General features: G+C 37.2%; 2 protein-coding genes across 7 annotated transcripts; one reads left to right on the forward strand and one right to left on the reverse strand.

Moving 5' to 3' along the window:
* Positions 1-591: 591 nt before the first annotated feature.
* Positions 592-15,722, forward strand: LOC100789713 (zinc finger CCCH domain-containing protein 41). Its single transcript, XM_003524508.5, has 5 exons — positions 592-872; positions 2,105-2,976; positions 4,081-5,274; positions 5,639-5,971; positions 14,913-15,722. Exons 2-5 carry the CDS (start codon positions 2,191-2,193, stop codon positions 15,366-15,368), a joined length of 2,769 nt encoding a protein of 922 aa, XP_003524556.1. The 5' UTR covers positions 592-872; positions 2,105-2,190; the 3' UTR covers positions 15,369-15,722.
* Positions 15,723-17,572: 1,850 nt separating this feature from the next.
* Positions 17,573-21,640, reverse strand: LOC100776934 (pentatricopeptide repeat-containing protein At5g40400). 6 transcript variants are annotated; one of them, XM_041015830.1, is made up of 5 exons: positions 19,382-21,640; positions 18,817-18,869; positions 18,311-18,464; positions 18,096-18,202; positions 17,573-18,010 (listed from the first exon to the last, which is right to left on the reverse strand). In XM_041015830.1, the coding sequence occupies exon 1, from the start codon at positions 21,498-21,500 to the stop codon at positions 19,620-19,622; it is 1,881 nt and encodes a 626-aa protein (XP_040871764.1). In that variant the 5' UTR covers positions 21,501-21,640; the 3' UTR covers positions 17,573-18,010; positions 18,096-18,202; positions 18,311-18,464; positions 18,817-18,869; positions 19,382-19,619. The 6 variants fall into 6 exon arrangements, with proteins under 6 accessions (XP_040871764.1, XP_006579779.1, XP_040871763.1 ...); XM_006579716.4 differs by having other exon boundaries at positions 17,573-18,202; XM_041015829.1 differs by having other exon boundaries at positions 18,096-18,464.
* Positions 21,641-22,068: the final 428 nt, after the last annotated feature.

The following is a 22,068-nucleotide window of genomic DNA, read 5'->3' on the forward strand; positions in this document are numbered from 1 at the left end:
TAACCATATCCAACATCCCTTATATCAAAACGTAGTGGTTTTCACAAAGACTTTAACTTTGAAAGCGTAGTGGGGTAACCAAGACTCCAATACTATTGTTGAGCAATTTAATCACAAGAGCCTCTGACCATAGCTCACATAGCTGGTTGAAATAACTCTCGTCAACAATAATCTTCAGGAGTAAAAGATTCATATCCTTGTATTACACTTTTAGGAGATTGTGAGCAAAGAGATCATTTTTCTCTCCTCGAGTCAAAGGTGGTCTACCAATAGTTTTATTGTAAAAAGAAACTACAATCGAACCTTAATCAAGGGGATCCGTTATAGATCACACTATGAGAAAGACTGTCAGAAAAGTGGATTAATTTTGATGGTTTTTTGGCATGGCCTTTTAAAAAGTGATTCTTTAAAAAAAGTGGATTAAAAATAATTATTACGTACAAATAAACGAGTTTAATTTTCATCCATATTTAGTATGTATTTTGTTATTCTATCAATTAGTTAGAAATTATACTACATACCTCTTAAAATAATTATCATAAAAATAATAATCTTTAAAATACTGGTTGAACAACAATGTTCTTACTTTTCACATTGAAATTACATTTCAATAAATAAAAAATTAAACAAAACATGATTTTAGAACATTTTTTTGGTATGCAAGAAAGAAGGCAAAGACGAAAGGGGAAAAATAAAAAATAAAAAATCATCTGAATAAGGTGTGGTGTTGTGTTGTGTTTGTTTCCTCCCTTACAAAGTCTCCACCAACGCACAAGAGAGGCGCACGCACCACGCTCTCACTCTCAGCTCCTCCTCCGTCCAATCGCCGCCGCCGCCGCCGGCTCCATTCCACGACTCCTTCTTTCTCTCAGGTTTTCCCTCTCTCTCTAATTACGTTGTTCTTCGAATTGCTTTGCCCCCCTCTTATCCTAATTGAAGGAATGAACGGAATAGATATATGCTCGCGCGATTGCTTTCTCTTTAGGTTTCACTGAATTTCGGTGCTGTGGAATGGATGCGTAATTTCGGGGATTTTCTTCGTCGCTATGTGTGGACATAACCCCCCCTCGTACAGTGTAGTGGTTGTTTGCTATATATTCGATGATTTAAATTAGAGCAAATGATTGAAACGCCATGTGTTGCGAACGGAAATATTTGTTAGTTAGGGCTAACAACAGTGAGGGATCTTTCCAATTAGCCAATCATTTTGGGGTAATTAGCAAATGATATGGTGTTTTATTTTTTGTAATTTTATAGATTCCTAGGGGGTTCATCAGCAGTTGAGCTGTTGATGACTTTGGTGTGGGATAATGTGGTGAAATTTTTATTGCTGCATTGTCTTAGATGATGATGTTGGGTAGCTGGAGATCTGTTGCCTTTATTATTATTATTATTATTATTATTATTATTATTATTGTTGTTGTTGTTGTTGTTGTTGCTCCTAATATGTTTGTATCCTATGAATACTGTGTGATGTGTTATTCTATTTCTGAATCAACTGCATATTTGTTTGTCTTCCCCAGCTGCTACTTTGATAAACCTTGGGTGTTTCCACAAAAGTTGGATGATTCTCTTACTATTTGACGAACCAAACAGAGTTTAGTTTTAAGTGATTAAAAGTAATTATTATGGTTTTATCGTCTTACTTTGCACAGATGCTGCATAGTTCGCATACTAGGGAAGTAGGGATGTGCCCAATTCTTCACTTTTTATTGTTTAAGGAGCTTAGTCAGCATTTCTCACTCACCACAGTTGGGCACAAGATTGCGGATTTCATATGGACGTATTCTCGTGCATTGTTTGTGTTTGAGCTCCTTGCTTGTTATCCGTTGAGATTGTGGAAATATCACTGTTTTTCAGCAATTAGTAGTAAATTGAGATTCTCAATTTGACCTTTGGCATTTTCCTTGCAACTGAGTGTAATGATGCATGAATAGTAAATCTGGCCATTAAATGCAAACATAACATGTATATAAGTAGCCAGTGCCTTTTGCATTTGCTTTGTGTAAGATTGTTAGACTTTTATATTTAGATTATGACACCAAATCATCTCATATTGGATCTCCTATATTTTCTATTGATGTTGGTCCCTTTGTATTTCCAGAACTGTTTCAGACAACATAAGCTGGTTATTCTTTCTAGTTGGTGTTTGGAAGAAGATACTATAAATATTGTGTTGTAAGAGAGTTAATGGAGCTGAAAGTTTCATCTCCAAAACCTGAGTCTGTTGCACCGTCTGATCGTGCCAGTGATCCTGAGGAAAAGGAAGTGAGTGATGATGATGATGATGATCGGAATCACAAGCATCGAAGGAGGGAAACTCGTTCTCAATCTTTGGAGAGAGATGTTTCAGATCCTGTTATCAGTAGGTCATTCAAAAAGCGTAACAAAAATTTTGGGAATAGGCATCCATTCAGGGAAAATGAATCTCAAGCCTTTGAAACGCTGAAAACTTACAGTGATGCCACCACAGATAAAGAATTTTATTTCAAGTTTGATAGAAGGCGCCCTGGCTTGGCTTCAGCCCCTCGAACACCTTTAGATATGAGTCAAAGACTACGGGCAAACCAATCTTTTACTGGAGATCCTGGTGTTGGCAGGGGAAGAGGCAGGGAATCTGGTTTTTGGAATCAACGTGAATCTAGGTTTGGTTCAATGGATGTTGCTTCACAAATGGTTCCGCAGGGGTCCATTCCTCCAAGCCTTTATGCCGGACGTGGGTTACCCAATGTTTCAAATGCGCAAAATGCAGCATGGAATACATTCGGTTTAATTCCAGCAGTGCCCAATGGTGGCCTAGATATGCTTCATCCGATGGGTTTACAAGGAACACTCAGAGCACCTATTAGTTCATCTTTGAATGTGAATATTCCTCGCCAACGATGTAGGGATTTTGAGGAACGTGGGTTTTGCCTTAGAGGGGACATGTGTCCTATGGAACACGGTGTTAATCGGATTGTCATTGAAGATGTTCAGGTACCTTTTCTTTTCTTAGGATGTTTCCTGTTGTTTAGTGAACAAGGGTGAAACTCACATTTCAAATTGCATGAGGAATTCCATTACAAAGTAGAATAATATTTCTGTTGTATTTCACTTTAAAGAAGAATTGACTGACTGTAGGTGGAATCAATTCAATATTATTGCACACAAGTTATATTTCAGATGTTCATGTGGGTGATTTAATTTACTATAGGATTTGCTGACATGGTTGGGACAAAATGTGTTGCTGAGGTGCTGTTGCATCTCCTTAGGATTTTTTGGGCTGTTGTACGAATATTTGACTATTTGATGTCCTTGTCATTTGCATGTCTCTCAATCAAACTTCGTTTTATCAAAGAGAAAAAAAATGATAATTCCTTACTTAAGAGCAATGGCAAGTGCAACATTGAAGCATGACTCACATTATACTGGTAAATCAAATATATTAATCCTAAAACACAACACCAACCACTGAAAACATAAATAGGTCTGAGTTGAAGCAGTTTCGAGATGCTACATTAAAAAAATGAGGCATTGAGCCAACGAAAAGTTACTAGATTTAAAAATTAGCTTCACTATTTTTAAAGTGTCTACTCCCTCTCATATCATGTATCATTCCTCAAGTTTATATGGATAAAGAATAAAATCATGCATGGTAATGATAGTAGAGGGGGCAGAGGGAAATTTTAAAAATGGTGTCATTTATGAAAATGTTCCCTCATGTTTTCTGCTTGGTTGCATTGCTTTTGGAAAATTAGATATTACACATTCCTTTTTGAACTTGACATGTTTGCAAATTGCATAAATTTGTTAATGGAACGTTTACATAAAACTATTGGGCTTTTTAACACAAACTTGCATTTCGTAGAATTTTCAAAAATTCAATATTAATATTTATTGCATTGCGCTGTGCAAAAAAAAAATATTTATTGCATTGCATGCATTGTATTAACTTATGTTGTATACTTGTACTTTCCCAGATTTTGTACATTATCATAATTATGCACTGCACACGGTCAGTTTGAATTAGATGCAGTAATGCATACTTTCGTATAGGGTTTGATTCATTGTTAAACTCACTATTTGTTGTTCACAATTCAGAGTCTTTCACAGTTCAACCTTCCTGTTTCACTTCCAAGTGCACACCTAATTGGAGCTCCTGCCGGATCTGGATCTTTACATTCAGTAAATGCTTCGACCCCTTCGGTGAACAACAAATGTTTACCTGGAAAAATTTCCAAGTCTGTGGTCAATGATGATGGTTTGCCGTTGGATGGTGTATATACTGGTCCTGGTTGCACAAGTGGAGCTGATCTTTATGATCCTGATCAACCGCTTTGGAATGATTGTGGTCTAGAGTCTTCAAATGCACTCCTGACTCTTCAGTCATCCAAGATTGATGAATCCAAGCCCATATCTAATGATGCTCCCGATAGTGATTGTCCAGTTGGAACTGCCAGAACTTCTGTCAGTTCACAGGGTGCCAGTTCATCTGTCTGGGCCAGAATTGGTAGTTCAAAAAACAGATTTGACATGAAAGAAAAAACTAACTCTACAACGAGTTCCTTTAATTATCCTGAGAATCAATTAAAGGAAGATAATGATGAATTAGTTGGTGCTCACAATGCTTCCTTTCAAGTAAAGCAAAACATAGCAGATGATGCTGACCCAAAAGCCTTGGAAGCCTCTTTGAAAGCACAAACTGATAGTATGCGTAACATACGCAAATCATCACAAAAGGCATTCTGTACTCTATTTGTAAATGGGATACCTCAGAAATATAACAAGAGAGAGGCTCTTCTTGCTCATTTTAAGAAGTTTGGGGAAGTTATTGACATCTATATTCCATTAAACAGTGAACGGGCTTTTGTGCAATTCTCCAAGAGAGAAGAGGCTGAAGCTGCTTTGAAGGCACCGGATGCGGTAATGGGTAATCGTTTTATCAAGCTATGGTGGGCTAATCGTGATAGCATTCGCAAAGATAGTACTACAAGTGGGAATGGTGTGATTGTAACTCCCCGTGGGCAAGCACCTGCTTTTGTTCCATCTCATCCTGTTGTCACTGATAGGGGTAAAGACATCCATCAAGCTGATGCTTCAAAGACTATGTATGAAGTATCATCGCCTACTGATCAATCTAAGCCTGTCATCACAGATGGACCCAAGGTTCCACCTCCTTTGCAGAAGAAGCTTGTAAACTTAGAGAGTCTAAAGGAAGAACTGCGCAAGAAGCAGGAAATGCTAGATCAAAAACGCAATGAGTTCAAGCGCCAGTTGAACAAATTTGAGAAACAAGTAAAAACTGAAGGCCCTTTCCTTTAATTTGTTGTTGATTATACATTGTTTTAGAGGTTTATGATCTTTTGGCTTTTAAAAACTATACCTTTAGAAAGTAGCGTGATTGGTTTAGACTTTAGTGTCAGGTAACAAGCATTATGTATCAAAAAGGCCTATACTGCCCTTTTCAAGTCTAAGTGAAGTTTATATGGTAGAAACTTATAAAATATTTTTCATAGTTTATCTTCTACTTATCTTAATAAAGAGACATAGAAGTTAGGCATACTTGTCATTTTTTATTCTCATGTTACATGGTATCATCTTGTTTCTTGTATTGGCGTCATTACTTCATTCTCATCATATGGACTTTGGTTATTCACAGGCTTCTGGACTCAAGGGTGAAGTATCTACTGAGCAAGCTACCAAGAGGCTCAAAATGGGCGGGACATCTGATGTTGCCAAACTGGCTTCTCCTCAATCATCGGATGCTGATGTTGGCATGACATCTCCACACACAGAGGCAACAGCTGATAAGAATAAACAGCTGGTCTATCCTGTATCCCAAAGTCCTAAATCAAGTACAGCAACAAGACTGCAAGAATCTACAGGCTTGAAGCACCCAATTCAACCATTAATGCCTGTAAATAGATACAAATTGGACAATCGTCCTGCTGCATTTCGTATCATCCCACCTTTGCCAGCTGGTCTAGCAAATGTAAGTATTCTATCTGTCTTTCTGTCTGTGGTTAAGGTATAGGAGGATTTTACAATGGCATGCTTAGTTGATGCACTTGTTTTTAATACTGTAAGAGTCTAAGACACATCCCCTGTTGGAGTCGGGCATGCACTCACATGTGAGAGTAGTAAATATTGGTTTTAGACATATGTTCATATTTGTTGGAAAAGTTTTTTACCTTTTGAATTTGAAGCCCAACATGTGCATCAATGTTGTAGTCTGTGACTGTGTTCTTAGTTATCTTTCCTAACTCCAAAGTCTGACCCATTTTAGGATATTTGTGAAAACGAAATACTATCTGTAGATAGAAACACAGAAGAAATAGTAGTGACTGGTTGGGTCAAAAAATGATTTGTTTGTCATCCTTCCTTTTAAATTATTTGTCATTTTTTCTATCTTCATGGGTTGTTTATAATGCTTAGAAATTATGGCAACTGTCTTCTTTCTCTGCTATACAGAGACACATAAGAAATCATACTTTGACTTCCAATAATCACTGTCTACTCCCTATTTTTTATACCTTATGCACTGTTCGGGGATTGGGTTGAGATATCTGGAATAGTTCGTCAGAGGTTTGACCTCAATCCATTGATTGATCACACCATTTAGTGAAGCAAAGGGGAAGGGTTTGTCATAATTACACTTACAGGGAATTGGGGTGACTTTTGTTTTAGGGTATAAGAATTCATTCTCAAGAACATAATGCTGGGAATTACATTCCTGAGTGTTTTAAAAATGTTTTTTAAACATCTAAAATTTGTGGGAAACTTTTTCCTGAAATTCCTAGGTATAAGCAAAATGTGTTTGGTTTACAATACATTTTCCAAATAATATATGCTATAATTATGAAAATGCCCCTACTATATGAAAAGATATTATTTGAATATTATTTTTTTGCATAAAAATAAAAGTAAGGTAATTTTTATCCATATGTTGCGAATAATTTTTTTTATTTTTTTTTTTTGGAAGACAAAGATATAATATATTATAGAATCTAGTACCAGAGGTACTACAAAATACAGAAAAGGAGTCCTGACAATTCAGGAGATACAACACCCTGCACAAAAGAAAACCCTACTAACATAGACTTTAGCTAAAAGCTATAGACATATTCGAAGACCAGCTGTAATAAGGAATCTGAAAATTCCTTTCCCAACCCCTCAACCAGGTCCATAAAAGGAATAAAGTGTTATCTGTCATCCTGTTGATGTCCAAAGTTTGATTCTGAAAAATAATGTCATTTCTGAGCCTCCAAATTGAAACTGTAGCTGCTATCCACCACATTGTACTTCTTGTGTTCGAAACCTTGGAAGATGCTGAGGAGAAGTGCTGGATAAAATTATCCAAAGGCCTACAGTGAAACACCTTGTCTTCCTTTACCCAATTTAGGTATTCCCACCAAATAGGCATAATTTTGCCACAGGTGAAAAAAAGATGAGATGCAGATTCGGGTTGATTGTGACAGAAGGGACATAAATCATCATCTACCTGAATCTGCCTCTTGATCAAGTTGTCCTTCGTGGGGAGTCTGTCCCATAATAACCTCCAAACAAAAGAAAGGGCTTTAGGAGGAAGTTTGATCTCCCAAAGTTTCTTGAATCCCAGGTACTGACCTTCATCAACCATCTCAGCTTTAATAACTTGATAACCAGATTTAGTTGAGAAAATCCCAGAGGATTCAGCTCCCCAGACCCAGGTATCATTGAGATTGTTGTTTACTCTGATTTGGTGGATGTGATCAATGAAATTAGAGGCTAGCTGCACCTCATTATCAAACAAGTTTCTTCTCCAAACCATATTCCAGACCCAACCATTCTCTGTCCAGGATCCCACCTCTTCCACCCTTAAATCTCTTTGGGAAGAAATACTGAATAACTCAGGAAATTGATCCTTTAGAGGAACTCCTCCATCACCCCAAGGATCTTCCCAAAAGAGGAATTTGTCACCTCTCCCCAGCTTCCACCTGATTTGATTATCAGCCCTAACCACATTTTGATGTTGAAAGATGGCCCTTAAATCAGCCCACCAAGTAGAAAAATACTGCTTTCTAGGCCCATACGCCAATCCCCTCCAGCCATTGTACTTAGAGATCAAAATTCTGGTCCAAAGCTGGTCTGGTTGGTGGAACATCAGCCACTTCCATTTGAACAACAGAGCCTTGTTGAGACTTTGAAGATCTCTAATCCCCAACCCTCCCATATGCTTGGGAGAGCAGCACTGGCTCCAAGAAATCCAAGCAATCTTCCTACTATCTGGTTTTCCCCCCCATAGGAATTGTCTTTGGATAGCAGAAATCCTTTGTAAAATAGCTGCAGGGATCCTGAAAAAAGACAGGAAAAATAAAGGTAATGCTGTTAGGACAGCATTGATGAGTGTAATCCTACCAGCCATAGAGATATATCTCTGATTCCATTTACTCAGCTTAGCCTCAAACTTCCTTATGACAGGTTCCCATACCACCCTCCTTCTAGGATTAGCACCCACCGGAATACCCAGATAACAGAAAGGAAGCTGTAACAAAGCACAATTGAGATAGATAGCAGCAGAGTTGCACCAATCCACAGATTGTCCAACAGCCCCAAACTGACTCTTAGAGAAGTTGATCCTTAACCCAGAAACTAATTCGAAGCTTCTAAGAATGGTCTTCACTACTTTAACATTTTCCATGGAAGCTTCTCCAAAGAACACAGTGTCATCGGCGTATTGAAGAACATTCGCAGGCTCTTTGTTCTTCCCCACCAGAAAACTTCTGAAGATATTATGGCCAACTGCTTCTCTCATCAGCCCTGTCAATCCCTCAGCCGCTAAAACAAAGAGGAAAGGTGCCAAAGGGTCACCTTGTCTCAATCCTCTTTGAGGGATAAATTCTGAAGTTGGGCTGCCATTAACAAGAATAGAAATGGAAGCCGAATTGAGGCAGGCCCTTATCCACCTAATCCATCTCTCATGAAACCCCATTCTTTTCAACATATAAATGAGGAATTGCCAAGATACGGAATCGTAGGCCTTTTCAAAGTCCACCTTAAACACCATGCAAGACTTCTTGGTTCTTCTAGCCTCCTCAATCACTTCATTAGCCACCAACACACCATGAAGTAATTGTCTACCCTGAATAAAAGCTGTCTGCCTTTCATCCACAAGATGAGGCATAACTTTTTTCAGCCTATTTGCCAGCACTTTGGCAACAATCTTATAAGTACAGCCTATAAGAGATATAGGTCTGAAGTCATTGATGGCTTGGGGATCTTTCACTTTAGGAATAAGGGCTATAAAGGAGGAGTTGCTGCCTTTGGGGAAGGAAGCATTAACAAAGAATTCATCAAAAAATCTCAGAAAATCAGGTTTAAGCTCCTGCCAGAAGTGCTTGATAAATCTGAAGTTAAGCCCATCAGGCCCAGGGCTTTTATCATTACCACAGCTCCACACAGCACTAGTGATCTCTTCTTCTTTAAACGGCTCTACCATGCAATCCTTTTGAAAATCAGATAGGGCACTGAAGTGAACTCCATCCAGGTTAGGTCTTTGCTGCTGCAGTTCATGAAATCTGTTTTGGAAATGCTGCAGAACCTCTGCCTTGACCAGGGAAGGGTCTTCAACCCAAGCACCATCAATGAACAGCCCCCTGATCGCATTTCTCCTCCTACTGAAATTTATTAATTTGTGAAAATAGGAGCTGTTACAGTCTCCTTCTTTAACCCATCTACTTCTAGCTTTCTGTCTCAAGATAGACTCATGGAGGCTAGCCTTTTCCCATAGCTGTGACTGGAGGTCCTTCAACTGTTTGATTTGGTGCTCCGAGGGCTGAGAGGGCATAGAATTCTCCATCTCGTTCATACTCTGTTGCAACTGCTTAATATGGGTATTAACATCTGCTGAATTCTCCTTACTCCACCTTTTCAACCTCTGCTTAAGGTTCTTGAGCTTGGTTTTTAAAACATAACCCCCCCACCCAAAGGGCTGAAAATCATGCCAACATTCTTTCACCACTTGCTGGAAATCCTTGATCTTTAACCAACCATCAAAAACCTTGAAAGGCTTTGGGCCCCAGTCAATAATTTTGGATTGGAGAAGGATCGGACAGTGGTCAGAATAGTTTCTCTCAAGATTGAATTGAGAGCTATCAGGCCAATAATGCAACCAACAATCCGAAACCAGGATCCTGTCCAGTTTACTTTTGCAAGTTCCATTAGGCCTAACCCACGTAAAAGATTTACCCAAGCAAGGAATGTCCTCCACCTCCATATCAGCAATCCACTCATTGAATTCTCCCATGATTTGAGAGTCTAAATTACTATTATTAATCCCTTTTCTTTCTGAAGGATATCTGATACAATTGAAGTCCCCAACCAAACACCAGCATGGATCAGGAAACTGAGATCTTTTGGTGCTGAGGGTCTGCCATAGCTGCCTTTTCCCAACATTATCACAGGGAGCATAAAGGTTTAAAACTACAACTCTTTGCATTTGGGGCAACCAAACACCACCCAGCATAATATAATCTTTATCTGAACATCTAAAATCGACCTGAAACTTATTATTATCCCATATGCAAACTAATCCCCCAGCAGCATTTATGGCAGGCTGCCATTCCCAATCCAGATCACTTTGACCCCATAGAAATTGACAAGAGGTTTTGTCCAAGAAGTCCTTCTTGGTTTCTTGAAGACATAAAAGATCAACATGAAATTTCCCTACCAAGCTCCTGATAGAAGCCCACTTGAGGCCTCTACCTAACCCTCTAACATTATAAGACATGATATTCATCTTTGAATATTTTTGTTTCCCAGCTGTGATGCCTCTTTCCTATCCCGAATCTCCATGTTCTTAAAACTGTGAATACCCTCCTGGTCTGAATCATGATGAAGACCTAGGGATTTCGCAAGGGTCCACTGTTGGTTGGCCTCTTCCAAGTCTTGCAAGGCGTTTTCATCGTCACTGTTAGCCTCCTCCATTACCCCCTCCATCTCCTCCTTATTACTGCTATTTGGGCCATTAAAAAAAGGTTCCTTTGAGTCAGATACAACCTTATCCTCCATATCCAGATTGTTTTCGTCGAGTGCAGGCTTAAGAAGGCAGCCCTTTAATGGGCCATGTCGTTGCCTAACATACACTCTAGGGAACCAATCCACATTCCTGCTAGCATCCTGGGTCAGTGAAATATGTTTTTTCTTTTTGCACACCTCCAGATTCTTTATTGGGCCCGAAGTGGAGCTTGGCCCAATGTTCTGTTGAACCTGAATGTGGCCTGTATCATAATAAACTCCCCTATCCGTTGCACTTGTCCCATAAGCCCCTTGAATGTCGTTCTGCTGACCTGCTACTTCTTCACCGTTTAAAATTTTACCATTTTGGTCTTCCTGAGGTTTTCGAGACACGTCTAAAACCGGGTCCGAGGTTATGACCACTGAGGCAATATTTCTCTGCGTCTCCTCTGCACACCCATCTCCTTGGTCAACCTTTGCCACAATTGGACCCTGAGACTGCCTCTCTGCCTCGCCTGCGTTAGGTCTGCAAGTATCAGAGAAAGAGGTCTTGTCCACTGGGTCAACCCGATACCGCGATTGGCCGCACTGACCGCTGGGTAAATCGCGAGACTGGTGGTTCGGAGAGATCTTGTTGTTGGTGGCCGACAACTCCGGCGAGTAGGAAAAGTCTGTGTCATCTTCATCGTCTTCCGTCGCGACTCCCTCCTCCTCCGACATGATCTCCTCCGACCACTCATCGGACATGGGCACTTTGGATCTTCGCGCGTCCCCGCCTTCACCTACTTCCTCCACGCACCACACCCTGTGATCTTCTTCTCCGTAGCGAACATTCGCTACCTTGCTTATCGCCGGCGGCAAAGGAGTTCGAATCAACAAGCGAGCTCGATCCAGGCGTCTTCTGTCTTCAGTGTCTTCATCAACCTCTATGACATCTCCAATGGTCGAGACAACCTGTTTCATATGGTCCACTTCCCATGCTTCAATCGGAAAGCCCCATAATTGAAGCCACACCACCCGATTAGATGGCCTAATCCCCGGACGCCATCTCTCGAGGGAATAAAAGAGGGTATTGCCGGCGTTTATCTCTGAGTTAATAAGCTGTTGGGCTTTGTCCGCTGATAAACCACTAAGAAGGACCATGTCGTCTCCGAGGAATCTAACGGTGATGCTATATCCCAGCTCCCACGATATATGGTCCTCCATGTTCTCCAGCTTCATCGGTTTCTTCAACCTACCTACCCACCCCCCTTCATACCAGCGGTTACAGCCTTTGTTAGATGCGATGTTGACTGTTGGAATATCGTCTGTACTTGTCATCCTTCCTCCTGAATCTCCTTTCTGGGTCACCACCTCCACATATGATCTCACCCGAGGTCTGTTAGTAGCCTGAAGATCCTTGATAACTTCTTTGCTTTGCTTTTCCTTTTTATCTACCCTTGTCTGCATATGATCATTCAACTCTAACCGTGTGAACCTAGGAAGATTGACGAACAGCTTATGGTCGTCGATGAAGATATTATCCAGGTGCGTCTCCAAGAGTTTTACATCCGAAACACCCTTGAACCTCACGAAGCCAAATCTTCTGCCCTCCTTGTTACGACGTTTGGCAATGAAAACTTCACGTACATCTCCCCAAGTCTTAAACTTCCCCCATAGGCACACTTCATTAACATCATCTGAGAAGTTAGTGAAGTAAAAGGATGTGATATCCTCCTTATCTCTCCAGTTGGGGTAGTTTGACGAGAGATTCTGAAATGTTCTGTTCTGTGAAGAATTCTTCTTTACTACCTTTGCTTTCCTCCTACTTACCACCTTAGTCCATTCCTCCTTTCTACCATGGTTGTCATCACGAACATTCTTGTTCCAGCATTCATCAATGTGTCTTTTGTGGTCCTGGTTCCCCCCCTTCGGACTTCCATATGGTTCTTCATGTCGCATTTTTCTCAAGATACTCCGACAGCGTGGGAGATATACCTCATTTCTCCTGTCTCTTTCCCTCCCCCTCTCCCTGCTACATCTGCATACTCTTCTGGTGACACTAGGTCGATCTCTCACTAGCTCTCGGTCTCTCAGAAATTCTCTCTGTCTCTCTAAAGGACGCTCTCTCCCTCTCTCAGGCACTCCTACTCTACAGAGTGTCTGTCTCTCTCCCTCTCTCTCTCTAAAGTGTTTCTCTCTCATCTCTTCAAAATTAATGTCCATAATTTTTTTTATAATACTTATTATATCTAATTGTAAATTATATACCTGTAAATAGTTTAATTTTTTCATTCTGAGCTATTCATGCTTAGAAATTATACTATGAAAACTTTTTCACACCTTACTATTAGACTTACAATGTTTCCCTTTTCTATGTGCACAATATCTAGGCTCAAAATAGTTTTTACCATATGAAAATTAGATACATGAAATAGAGGAAACATCAAACATGGGCAGTAGAGGAGTTCTGCACAAAAATTATCATTTCCACATTGTAGGAATCCAACTTTCCCAGTCTATCCCATGGGAATAAATACTCAGCCTAATGTAGGAATTTTCCCCCCTGGGAATAAGGTTTGCCCAGGAATAAATTATTTTTATCTTCTACCAAACTTGGGAATCTTTATTCTTGTGTTCCCAGGAATGTACTTTCATACCCTGAAAGATGCCCCCTGGGGGTTGTATTTTTCAATCCACCCATACTGTGTTTATTTTTTGGGGGCTGGGGGCAGAAGAGTTGTTAGACCATAATTATTCTAAGAGAGCAGAATTACACTAATAAATTTTACATTCTTTAATTGTCTATTATTTTCTGCCCATTTTTATGCATAAATTTTCTACTCAGCATATTTCTCTCTCTGATATATATTCTCATACATTATTTCATGCCAATTTGCTTTCTACTCATTGTAGAGAAGTTCTCCACCATAATAATGTGAAGAGGGTAAAAGGAGTACGAGAGAATTATACTGTAATGGGATAAACTGTATAGCTTAGCCTCCTTATGTATATACCACTAGGTTAACAGTGCAGTACAAAACAGTACAAAATACATTTGTGCAATATATCCATATATTCTCGAATCTCAATAACCTAAAGTTGACTCTTAACTCTTGACACTAACAACTCTTAACACCCCCTCAAGCTGAAGCATAGATTTTAATGATACTGAGCTTGTTTCAAATGACATCATAGCATACCCAAGTCAAAGCCTTTGTGAATAAATTTGTAAGTTGGTCAATGCTCACTTGTCCTAATATGGGATGTAAATATAAGTTTTTGCAAATTTTCTCTTGGACAAAATGACAATCTACGTCGTCATGCTTTATACTTATGACATATTGGATTTGATGAGATGAATATGGCAGCCTGGTTATCACATCACAATCTCTGAATTTCGGTAGGGGTAGACTATCAAATCCAATCTCATCTAACATCTATCTTACCCACATAAGTTTGCAATTAGTTTGAATCATAGCAGGGTATTCTACTTCTCTACTTGATCTTGCTACCACATTTTGCTTCTTATTCTTCTGAGAGAATTATCTCACAAAAAGACAGTATCTTGGGGTGGATTTTTAATCTGTAAGGGGTCTTGCCAATTTGTTTTTGAAAAGGCTTTAACTTGCAAGTGGTCATGATCCCTAATAAAGATTAATTAGATAAGTTGAACCTTTTCCATTGCATGAATCTACATTGTTATCTGTCTCATCTTGTCAAGCCGAGAAGCCCAAGTCAAATATATATCTCCTCTAGAATTTTTTTTAATAAGAAAAATTACATGAGACCATTTGTTGTGTATCAGATGAAAATAAAATTATTTTTATGGTTGATTTAGTACAGGTCTATGCATTTATAAGGTCAAGTTGTCTTAGATTCGTAAATGTGCCATTATTAAATGAGGCAATCTTTTTCATCTTATTCTATTTTTGCTCAACTAAATTGCTGGCTTTTAGGTTGCTGTTTTGAAGGAGCACTTCTCACCATACGGTGAACTTTCTGCCGTAGAGCTAGAAGACGTGCAAGTTAATGATAGTAGCCAACAAGAAGCTCATATAACTTTCACTACTCGTTGGGCAGCTGAGAGGGCATTTATTAATGGTAAATGCTGGAATGACCACAATCTAAAGTTCACGTGGCTGACACCTACTAGTTCTAGTTCTAGTAATGCTACTGGTAGCAGAGAACCTTCTCTATCTGCTCCCAAGGAGCCCTTAGATTCAGATGACCATTCTGAAGAAAAATTAGACAACTCTGTGAACCAAGAATCAATTGTATCAGATGCTGAGCATAAAAATTCAGAAACTAATAATGGTTTGGAGCTTGTGGAAAGGGAACCAAGTGAAGATCCCCAGTCTACCACAAGGCAAGTTTCTTCTCCCAAACAATCACCTGAGGGCAATTTCTGTTGAGGATCTACTAATGATCAGATTTGTACAGCAGGGTAAAATTTTAAATCTATCAAACTCTAATTTTCAGGGGCCTATTTTTTTTTTCAATTTCTGAAAATTTATCATTCCATGTTTCCTTTTTAAATGCTTGAGACTTGTAAATTTCCTTCTTTTTTGCTGCTTCCTGTATTTGGCGGTATTAGTTGAATGGTGCATCATGTTGTTTCTCAGCTTGGGTAGTTCACTTCTAGGATAAAAGTTTTGAAGTTCAAAATTCTGTTAAAAGCCATTGAACGGTTACATAACAAATATTCAGAAACCCATTTCCCTTTATGGCTGAAGTTACTGTAAAAATATAATTGGAGCGGTTAGTCACTTTGTTTGATGTCACTATCCTTTAAATGTTTGTTTCATTTCTACCTATTCTTTTAATTTGATTCAATACTCTTTAAACTGAAACTGAGTAATATATAAAAACTGATTATTAGTTAAAGACTCTTAAACTGAGACATTTGGCCAACGGCACAGTGGTCATCATCCGATTGAAGATTCAAAAGTTTTCATTATTTTTTTATACCTTTAAATTAATACCTATAGGATTCAAAAGTTGACCATAATGTGTTAAATGAAGGTTTTAATATCACTATAATCAAGTTTTAATCAAACGATTACGATGACGTGATCTTTGTTTTTAAAAAATATTCTGCAACTTATTTTAATAAAGGTTATTTAATGTTAGAAAAACGCCTACAGATCTTTATTTGATTAGAAAAAATAATAGGGCATAAAAAATAAAATAAAAAACCCGGGTCCAATTATCCTTCAACTTAAAAGTATCATTTTTCGAATATTAAGGAAGATAGAAAGGGGCAAGATATGGAAATGAGTACTAAATAGTTGTAAGGGGATCATTGTAATACCATAAAACTTTGACTCATCCAAAATGAATATATATTTTAGAAGATAAAATGGTTCTACTTGATTCGGAAGATTATCTCCATGATAGGATAATTGTGGTCCACACAAAAAAAAAAAAAAAAGTGTAATAACAATAATTATTGATTAAAAATCAAATCAATAATTAATATTGTAAATAATTTTAAATTGTGATATATATATATATATATATATATATATATATATATATAATTTTTTTCAGAATTCTCATCAATAACTGTAAATATATTTTATTTTTTAATACACATTTTCAGTTTAAAAGAGGTAAATCCATTCGACCCCGTATAAAAAAAAACATTTGACCAAAAATAAAATTTAATTTTTTAATAAAAATTTATGAAAAACTGCTCATCATATTAAATCTACGTCGCAAGTGTCTTAACAACGCATTCTAACTTTTAAGTAGACAATGTTTAAAATCTTAAATAAGTAAAAAATAAAAAAAAATAAAAAAAGAGGTTGGACTAAGTAAAGTTTTAAGGAAAATAACTTCTAAAATGTAACTATTTCAGGGGAACTTAAAAAAAAACTACGAGCATTTGATATCAACTTTTCCTTCTTAAATAAGAATACACTATCCAAGAAATTATAATATGAAGCTAATTTTTTAGTCCAAAAAATTATAAAATAAACCTTAAAGCTCTTATTTTTAAGTTTAACTTTAAAGTTACCTTGTATTTATTTTATAAAAAAGTCAACACACTACCTTGGATTTTATCAAATTACAATATTGAGAAGAGCTTCAGATGCCAACATATATTCACCAGATATTTTGTAAATAAGCAGTTATAAAAGGGGTCTCAAAATGGAGGAAAACAAGTAAATCCTAATCAGAATGTTAAATGAAACAAATTGCTAAATTGTCTGTGCAGTGAATACAGGCTCAGAATGGTATAATAAAGCATTGAAGCTACTCAGGATCACAAGTCTACTTTTTAGAATGATGCAAAAAATTATGATTCGTAACACTCAAAATGTACAATGACATATAGGCAAGCCAGCAGTTCCAAAATATGAAAATTGCCAATTGCTATCATCAATTCAAAGTAAAAGGACAACAAGAAAAGCATATGAAACGTTGTAACCTAAGAAATCCTCAAGCAAATATTACTTGCTGATAGTTGTGACCAAAGTAATGAACATTTCTCAAGCAAAATGTATATTTCCTTTCTTATCTTACATTTTATCCATATTCACAATTCCAAATCCCATGACAAATCAAGCTTTACCAGTTATTGTCATAACAAAAATATTAAGTTATTCAATTGTTTTAAAGTATGAGAACTGAAATCCTATCATCTCAAAAGAAGGAGAAAATATATCATCCCAATAAGAAATTGTTATGTTTCATTCACCTATTCAAATGAGGGTTTTGACACTAATCCCCTGTACTACTTATATTCTTCTAATTTTTCCCTTCTTTCAAGCATAGATTGCAGTATTGCATAAATCAATGAAATAAACAAACCGTCATTTCACATTCTCCCAAACATCTTCCATGTCCATACAACTTCTATCATTTTTGTTATAATTGAAAACAGAATCTACTATAAGCTAAACTCGACAGAACTTACATCCCCTGATACTACACTTTCAGAAGATTGCTCAGCTGGAAATAAGCTAAACATAACCTCCATGCACCTCTCAACATGGCATAGCTGACCCAGATGCATCCACAGAATCTTCATCTAAGCACTTGTGGAGACCTTTCCAGCATGAAATACATAACAAGCTTTTGTAGTAGGCACTAGACTCTTTGTATAAAGTAAAGGAAGACAAGTGATTACTCACATCTCCAAATAGTTTCTCAAGCCTAAAGTTTGAATACACTTTTACAAGGTTGGTCTGCTAGATGATTTAGCAGACATGACTGCAAATTTCTTTCAAGTGTCCTGAACCTGGAAAAGTCAGATAGCTAATCATGAAAAGTTAGCAGTGAATCAAATTGATTTGCATGAGCAATTGCAAACATTATGCATTCCTCCCTTAGAGTTCCACATTCTTACAAGCAGAATTTTTTGGTAACAACTCAGCAACTTTGGCCTCATATCTCATACAACATCTAATACTTGACCCCCAATCCAAGCTTGGCAACCTGGGAGCTCTAGAAAGGCACCTTAATACAGCAATCACTCTTCTGATATGTACAATAGTACCTGGCTGAACTTAGATAAGACCAAAAATGGGAACAATGAGAACAGAATAATGAAAAACATACAACATAACTATTGTAGTAGACTTGTTTTAAATAGAGGATGAATATTGGAAGTTTATCATAAACAGCCATGCCAAAATCTAGAAAAGAGAGTTAACTAGAAGAATCAGAAGCAATTATCATATAAAATACAGTTTCATGTAACAGTAAGGCACAAAACAATGTAAAAGATGTTGTAACACAAAGATGAATATCATAGAATAACCAAAAGCAACAAAAATTCAAGATGATTTAATGTTTAATCACAACAATTAAAAATGACATGCATATACAAAACAAGGCATTCAATTCACTTACAAGACCCCTGACCAAATGCCACCAAGGGGAAAAAAGATATTTGGTAGTTTGGCCTGTTTAACAAAACAAATAAAAACAGAAGTTATTATAGTAATAGTAATACTAAAATCATTGGCATTCAATGATTTCAGCATTGTTATTGCATTTCAAAATGGAGGAAAAATGAAATTCATCAAATTTAAACATATTACTATTCATCAATGATCAGAATACTGTGATATGTACCATATGATTTTTAACAGAAACTAAACTTCGAAACCCAAGAACTAGCTTCATGTGAATGCTTAACAAAATTATATATAATCAACACATAATGAGTTATAGATTTTAAGCTGCTTTTGTAGTTAGTTTGATTTCCAACTCCTATACATGAAACAAAAACTCTTTAGATAATTCAAAAAAAAAAAAGAGAAAGAAAAAGTAAACATCAACTTAGAAATTAAATTGCAAAGGAGCACATGCTTCCTATCAAGAACTGGAAGGTAATAAACAGAGGAAAAAATACTTCAAAACAAGGACACACAAACACATAACAATTTACACAAAATATGAGCAAAAGATCTACCTCGGTGTATTTGAAATCCAAAAGCCACAAATTAACTTCACACTCCTATCACCATCAACCCCCAAAAGTTCCTTGAACCATAAATGGTGTTGAAGGAAGGAGATTACCCAAGAAGCAAACTGTAGTAACTGAAGATTATCTGCAAGGAGAAATCCCTCCACAGCATAGTGATCCTTATATGCCATGCCATGTTAAATGGGTAGATAAGATTTTGGATATAGTCCTATATTGGACAGATTTAGACTTCAAGCATATCGTGACCCAACATCTCATCATCTTGTTCCATAGCTTTCTGCAATCCATGGATCACATACTTGCATGTTAACCTATTTGAAACATACCCCACCTTGAGCAGCTTATCCTGAAGCTCCAACAACTCGGCCACATTACCAACATCACAAAAGACTTTAACAACTGCATTGTAGCTTTCAGTATCGTAAACTTGAAATTCATTGGCAAAGAATTTCAATAATGACACAGCTTTATCAACCTTATTTTCCTCACAATACCCATTTATTAATGCCCTGCTTATTTCTACATCAGGTAGAATACCTGAACTAACCATTTCCTCCAACAAACCTTCAGCCTCCAAAGTCCTGTTTACTCTACACAAGCAGCTTATAACAGCTCTATAGGCAACAAGATTCAGTATCATGCTCCTCTTTACCATCTCAGATTTCAAAATTAATGCCTCTTCCACATTATTGAATTTACATAGTGACTCAACCAGTTTATTGTAAGTGTTTATTTTAGGCATATAGCCATCTTGAGATATCCTAAGCAGAAAACTTCTAGCAGCAAATGGTCGACCTTCAATACACAATGCAACTATAAGATAATCATATAAATCTTCAGGAATCTTAATTCTAAATCTCTTAAGCTCCACAACCGTATTCAAGGCTGACAGCAGCTTTCCATCCCTAGCAAATCCTTCAACTATAAGCCGACAGGTGACACTGTCAGGACAAATCCCATTTCCTATCATTTCATGCAACAGTGATCTACACATTTGCATCTTGCCTTCTCTGCAATAACCAGACACAAGAGTATTATATGACACAACGTCTGGATCAATCCCTCTGTGAACCATCTGATGAAAAAGTTGATGAGCCTCCTTGACCTTCCCTTCTTCGCAAAGGCCATTCATCAAGACCGTGTGTGTAATCAAATTAGGCATCACGCCTCTAATGTACATGATCTTGTACAGGTAAAATGCATCCTCCAACCTCCTCTTCTTACAATAGCTATTAACGAGCGTGTTATATGTGACCAAGTCAGGTTCAAATCCTTCTTCCTCCATCTTATCCAGGAATCTGGTCACCTTATCAGTATCTCCATCTTTGCACAAAACATGGGTCATAATATTGAAAGTATAAGCATTCCTATGTATTCCAAGTCTTCCCATCTCCTCATACACTGCCCAACACTGACCAATATAATTAAACCTAGACAACCCACTCAGCAGACAATTGCAAGCAATCACATTGGGGATAAAACAAGCCTCAATGTTCCTCCTAAAAGTAGCCAAACCCTTCTCAACCATACCAGCCTTCACATAAGCCTTGATAAGCATATCAAAGATCGCAGGGTTCCAATTACAATCCTCAGTACACTCCACGAGATTCTCATAAATGCCATCATTTGGAGGAACACAAACACCCTCAACCTCAACCAATTGTATCAACTCAGACAACAAGTTCATGGCATGAGAGAACACTCTAGACCAAGCAAGTATGTGAACAATTACACAATAGTTGTGCAGAGTTGGTGTGATGTTCAAATCATTTTTGACCCAATTGAAGAAGGTAAGAACTGAAGAGTGATCAGACTGGCATCTGAGAAGGATCCTTGAGATTTCATGGGGACCCATGTGGGGGAGAATTCCTTTGATGTCATTATTACTACTATGGAGAAGGGAAAGGTTGGAACTTTTGTGTTTGAGGATGGAAGAGATGAGGTTGACGATGTTATTGGGGTTCTGGGTAGGAGGAAGGAGATTGTAAAAGGGGCTCAAAGTGGATTTGGAGTGAGAATCGTGAAGAGCGATTAGAGAAGAAGATGAAGAAAAGAACATAGATTGTGACAGTGTGGGAACATAGATTGAAGGTCGACGAATCATGTTGATGAGAAGAGAGAGAGAGAGAACAACGTACCAGGTTTGCGTGAAGAAGTGAAAATGTTAGTCTGTCTCAAGGCTCAGCGGTGCTTCTTCACGTTAAATTTTGAATATCAAATTTTTTACTAGCCTTGATAAAATGTTCATTATTATGAATTTGATTTGTTCTTCAATATGAAATTTTATCACACTAAAAATCTTGTTAACAAATAACAAAATTTTAATTAAATTGAAACAATCTTACAAATGATTTGGTGATATATGAAAAAAAATACTCTCTTTTGATTAAGGAAGCCTTTTTTATATATAAAAAAAGTCAAGACTTTTCATTAATTTTTATTTTTATATTAATTAAAAAGTCATTTATCAAATAATTAAATAATATTTTTTGAAATAAATTTTTTAGTAGTTTATAGTATTTTTTATATCTTATTTGAAGTAACATCAAAACATTAGCTTCAATTTTTTTATATTTATTTCTCTTTTCCTTAAATATTTATTAGATTTTTTTTATTTTTTTATAGGTAAAATTTTATCATTTTTATCTTCTATGTAATTTTATATTTTTTAA

The sequence above is a fragment of the Glycine max genome, chromosome 5 (assembly GCF_000004515.6).
Source record: "Glycine max cultivar Williams 82 chromosome 5, Glycine_max_v4.0, whole genome shotgun sequence".
Lineage (NCBI taxonomy): Eukaryota > Viridiplantae > Streptophyta > Magnoliopsida > Fabales > Fabaceae > Glycine > Glycine max.

Coding starts and splice junctions, on each gene's coding strand:
- LOC100789713 (XM_003524508.5), top strand. CDS start 2,191: ATGGAGCTGAAAGTTTCATCTCCAAAACCTGAGTCTGTTGCACCGTCT. Junction 2,977..4,080: donor TTGTCATTGAAGATGTTCAG/GTACCTTTTCTT, acceptor TTCACAATTCAG/AGTCTTTCACAGTTCAACCT. Junction 5,275..5,638: donor TGAACAAATTTGAGAAACAA/GTAAAAACTGAA, acceptor GGTTATTCACAG/GCTTCTGGACTCAAGGGTGA.
- LOC100776934 (XM_003525626.5), bottom strand. CDS start 21,500: ATGATTCGTCGACCTTCAATCTATGTTCCCACACTGTCACAATCTATG.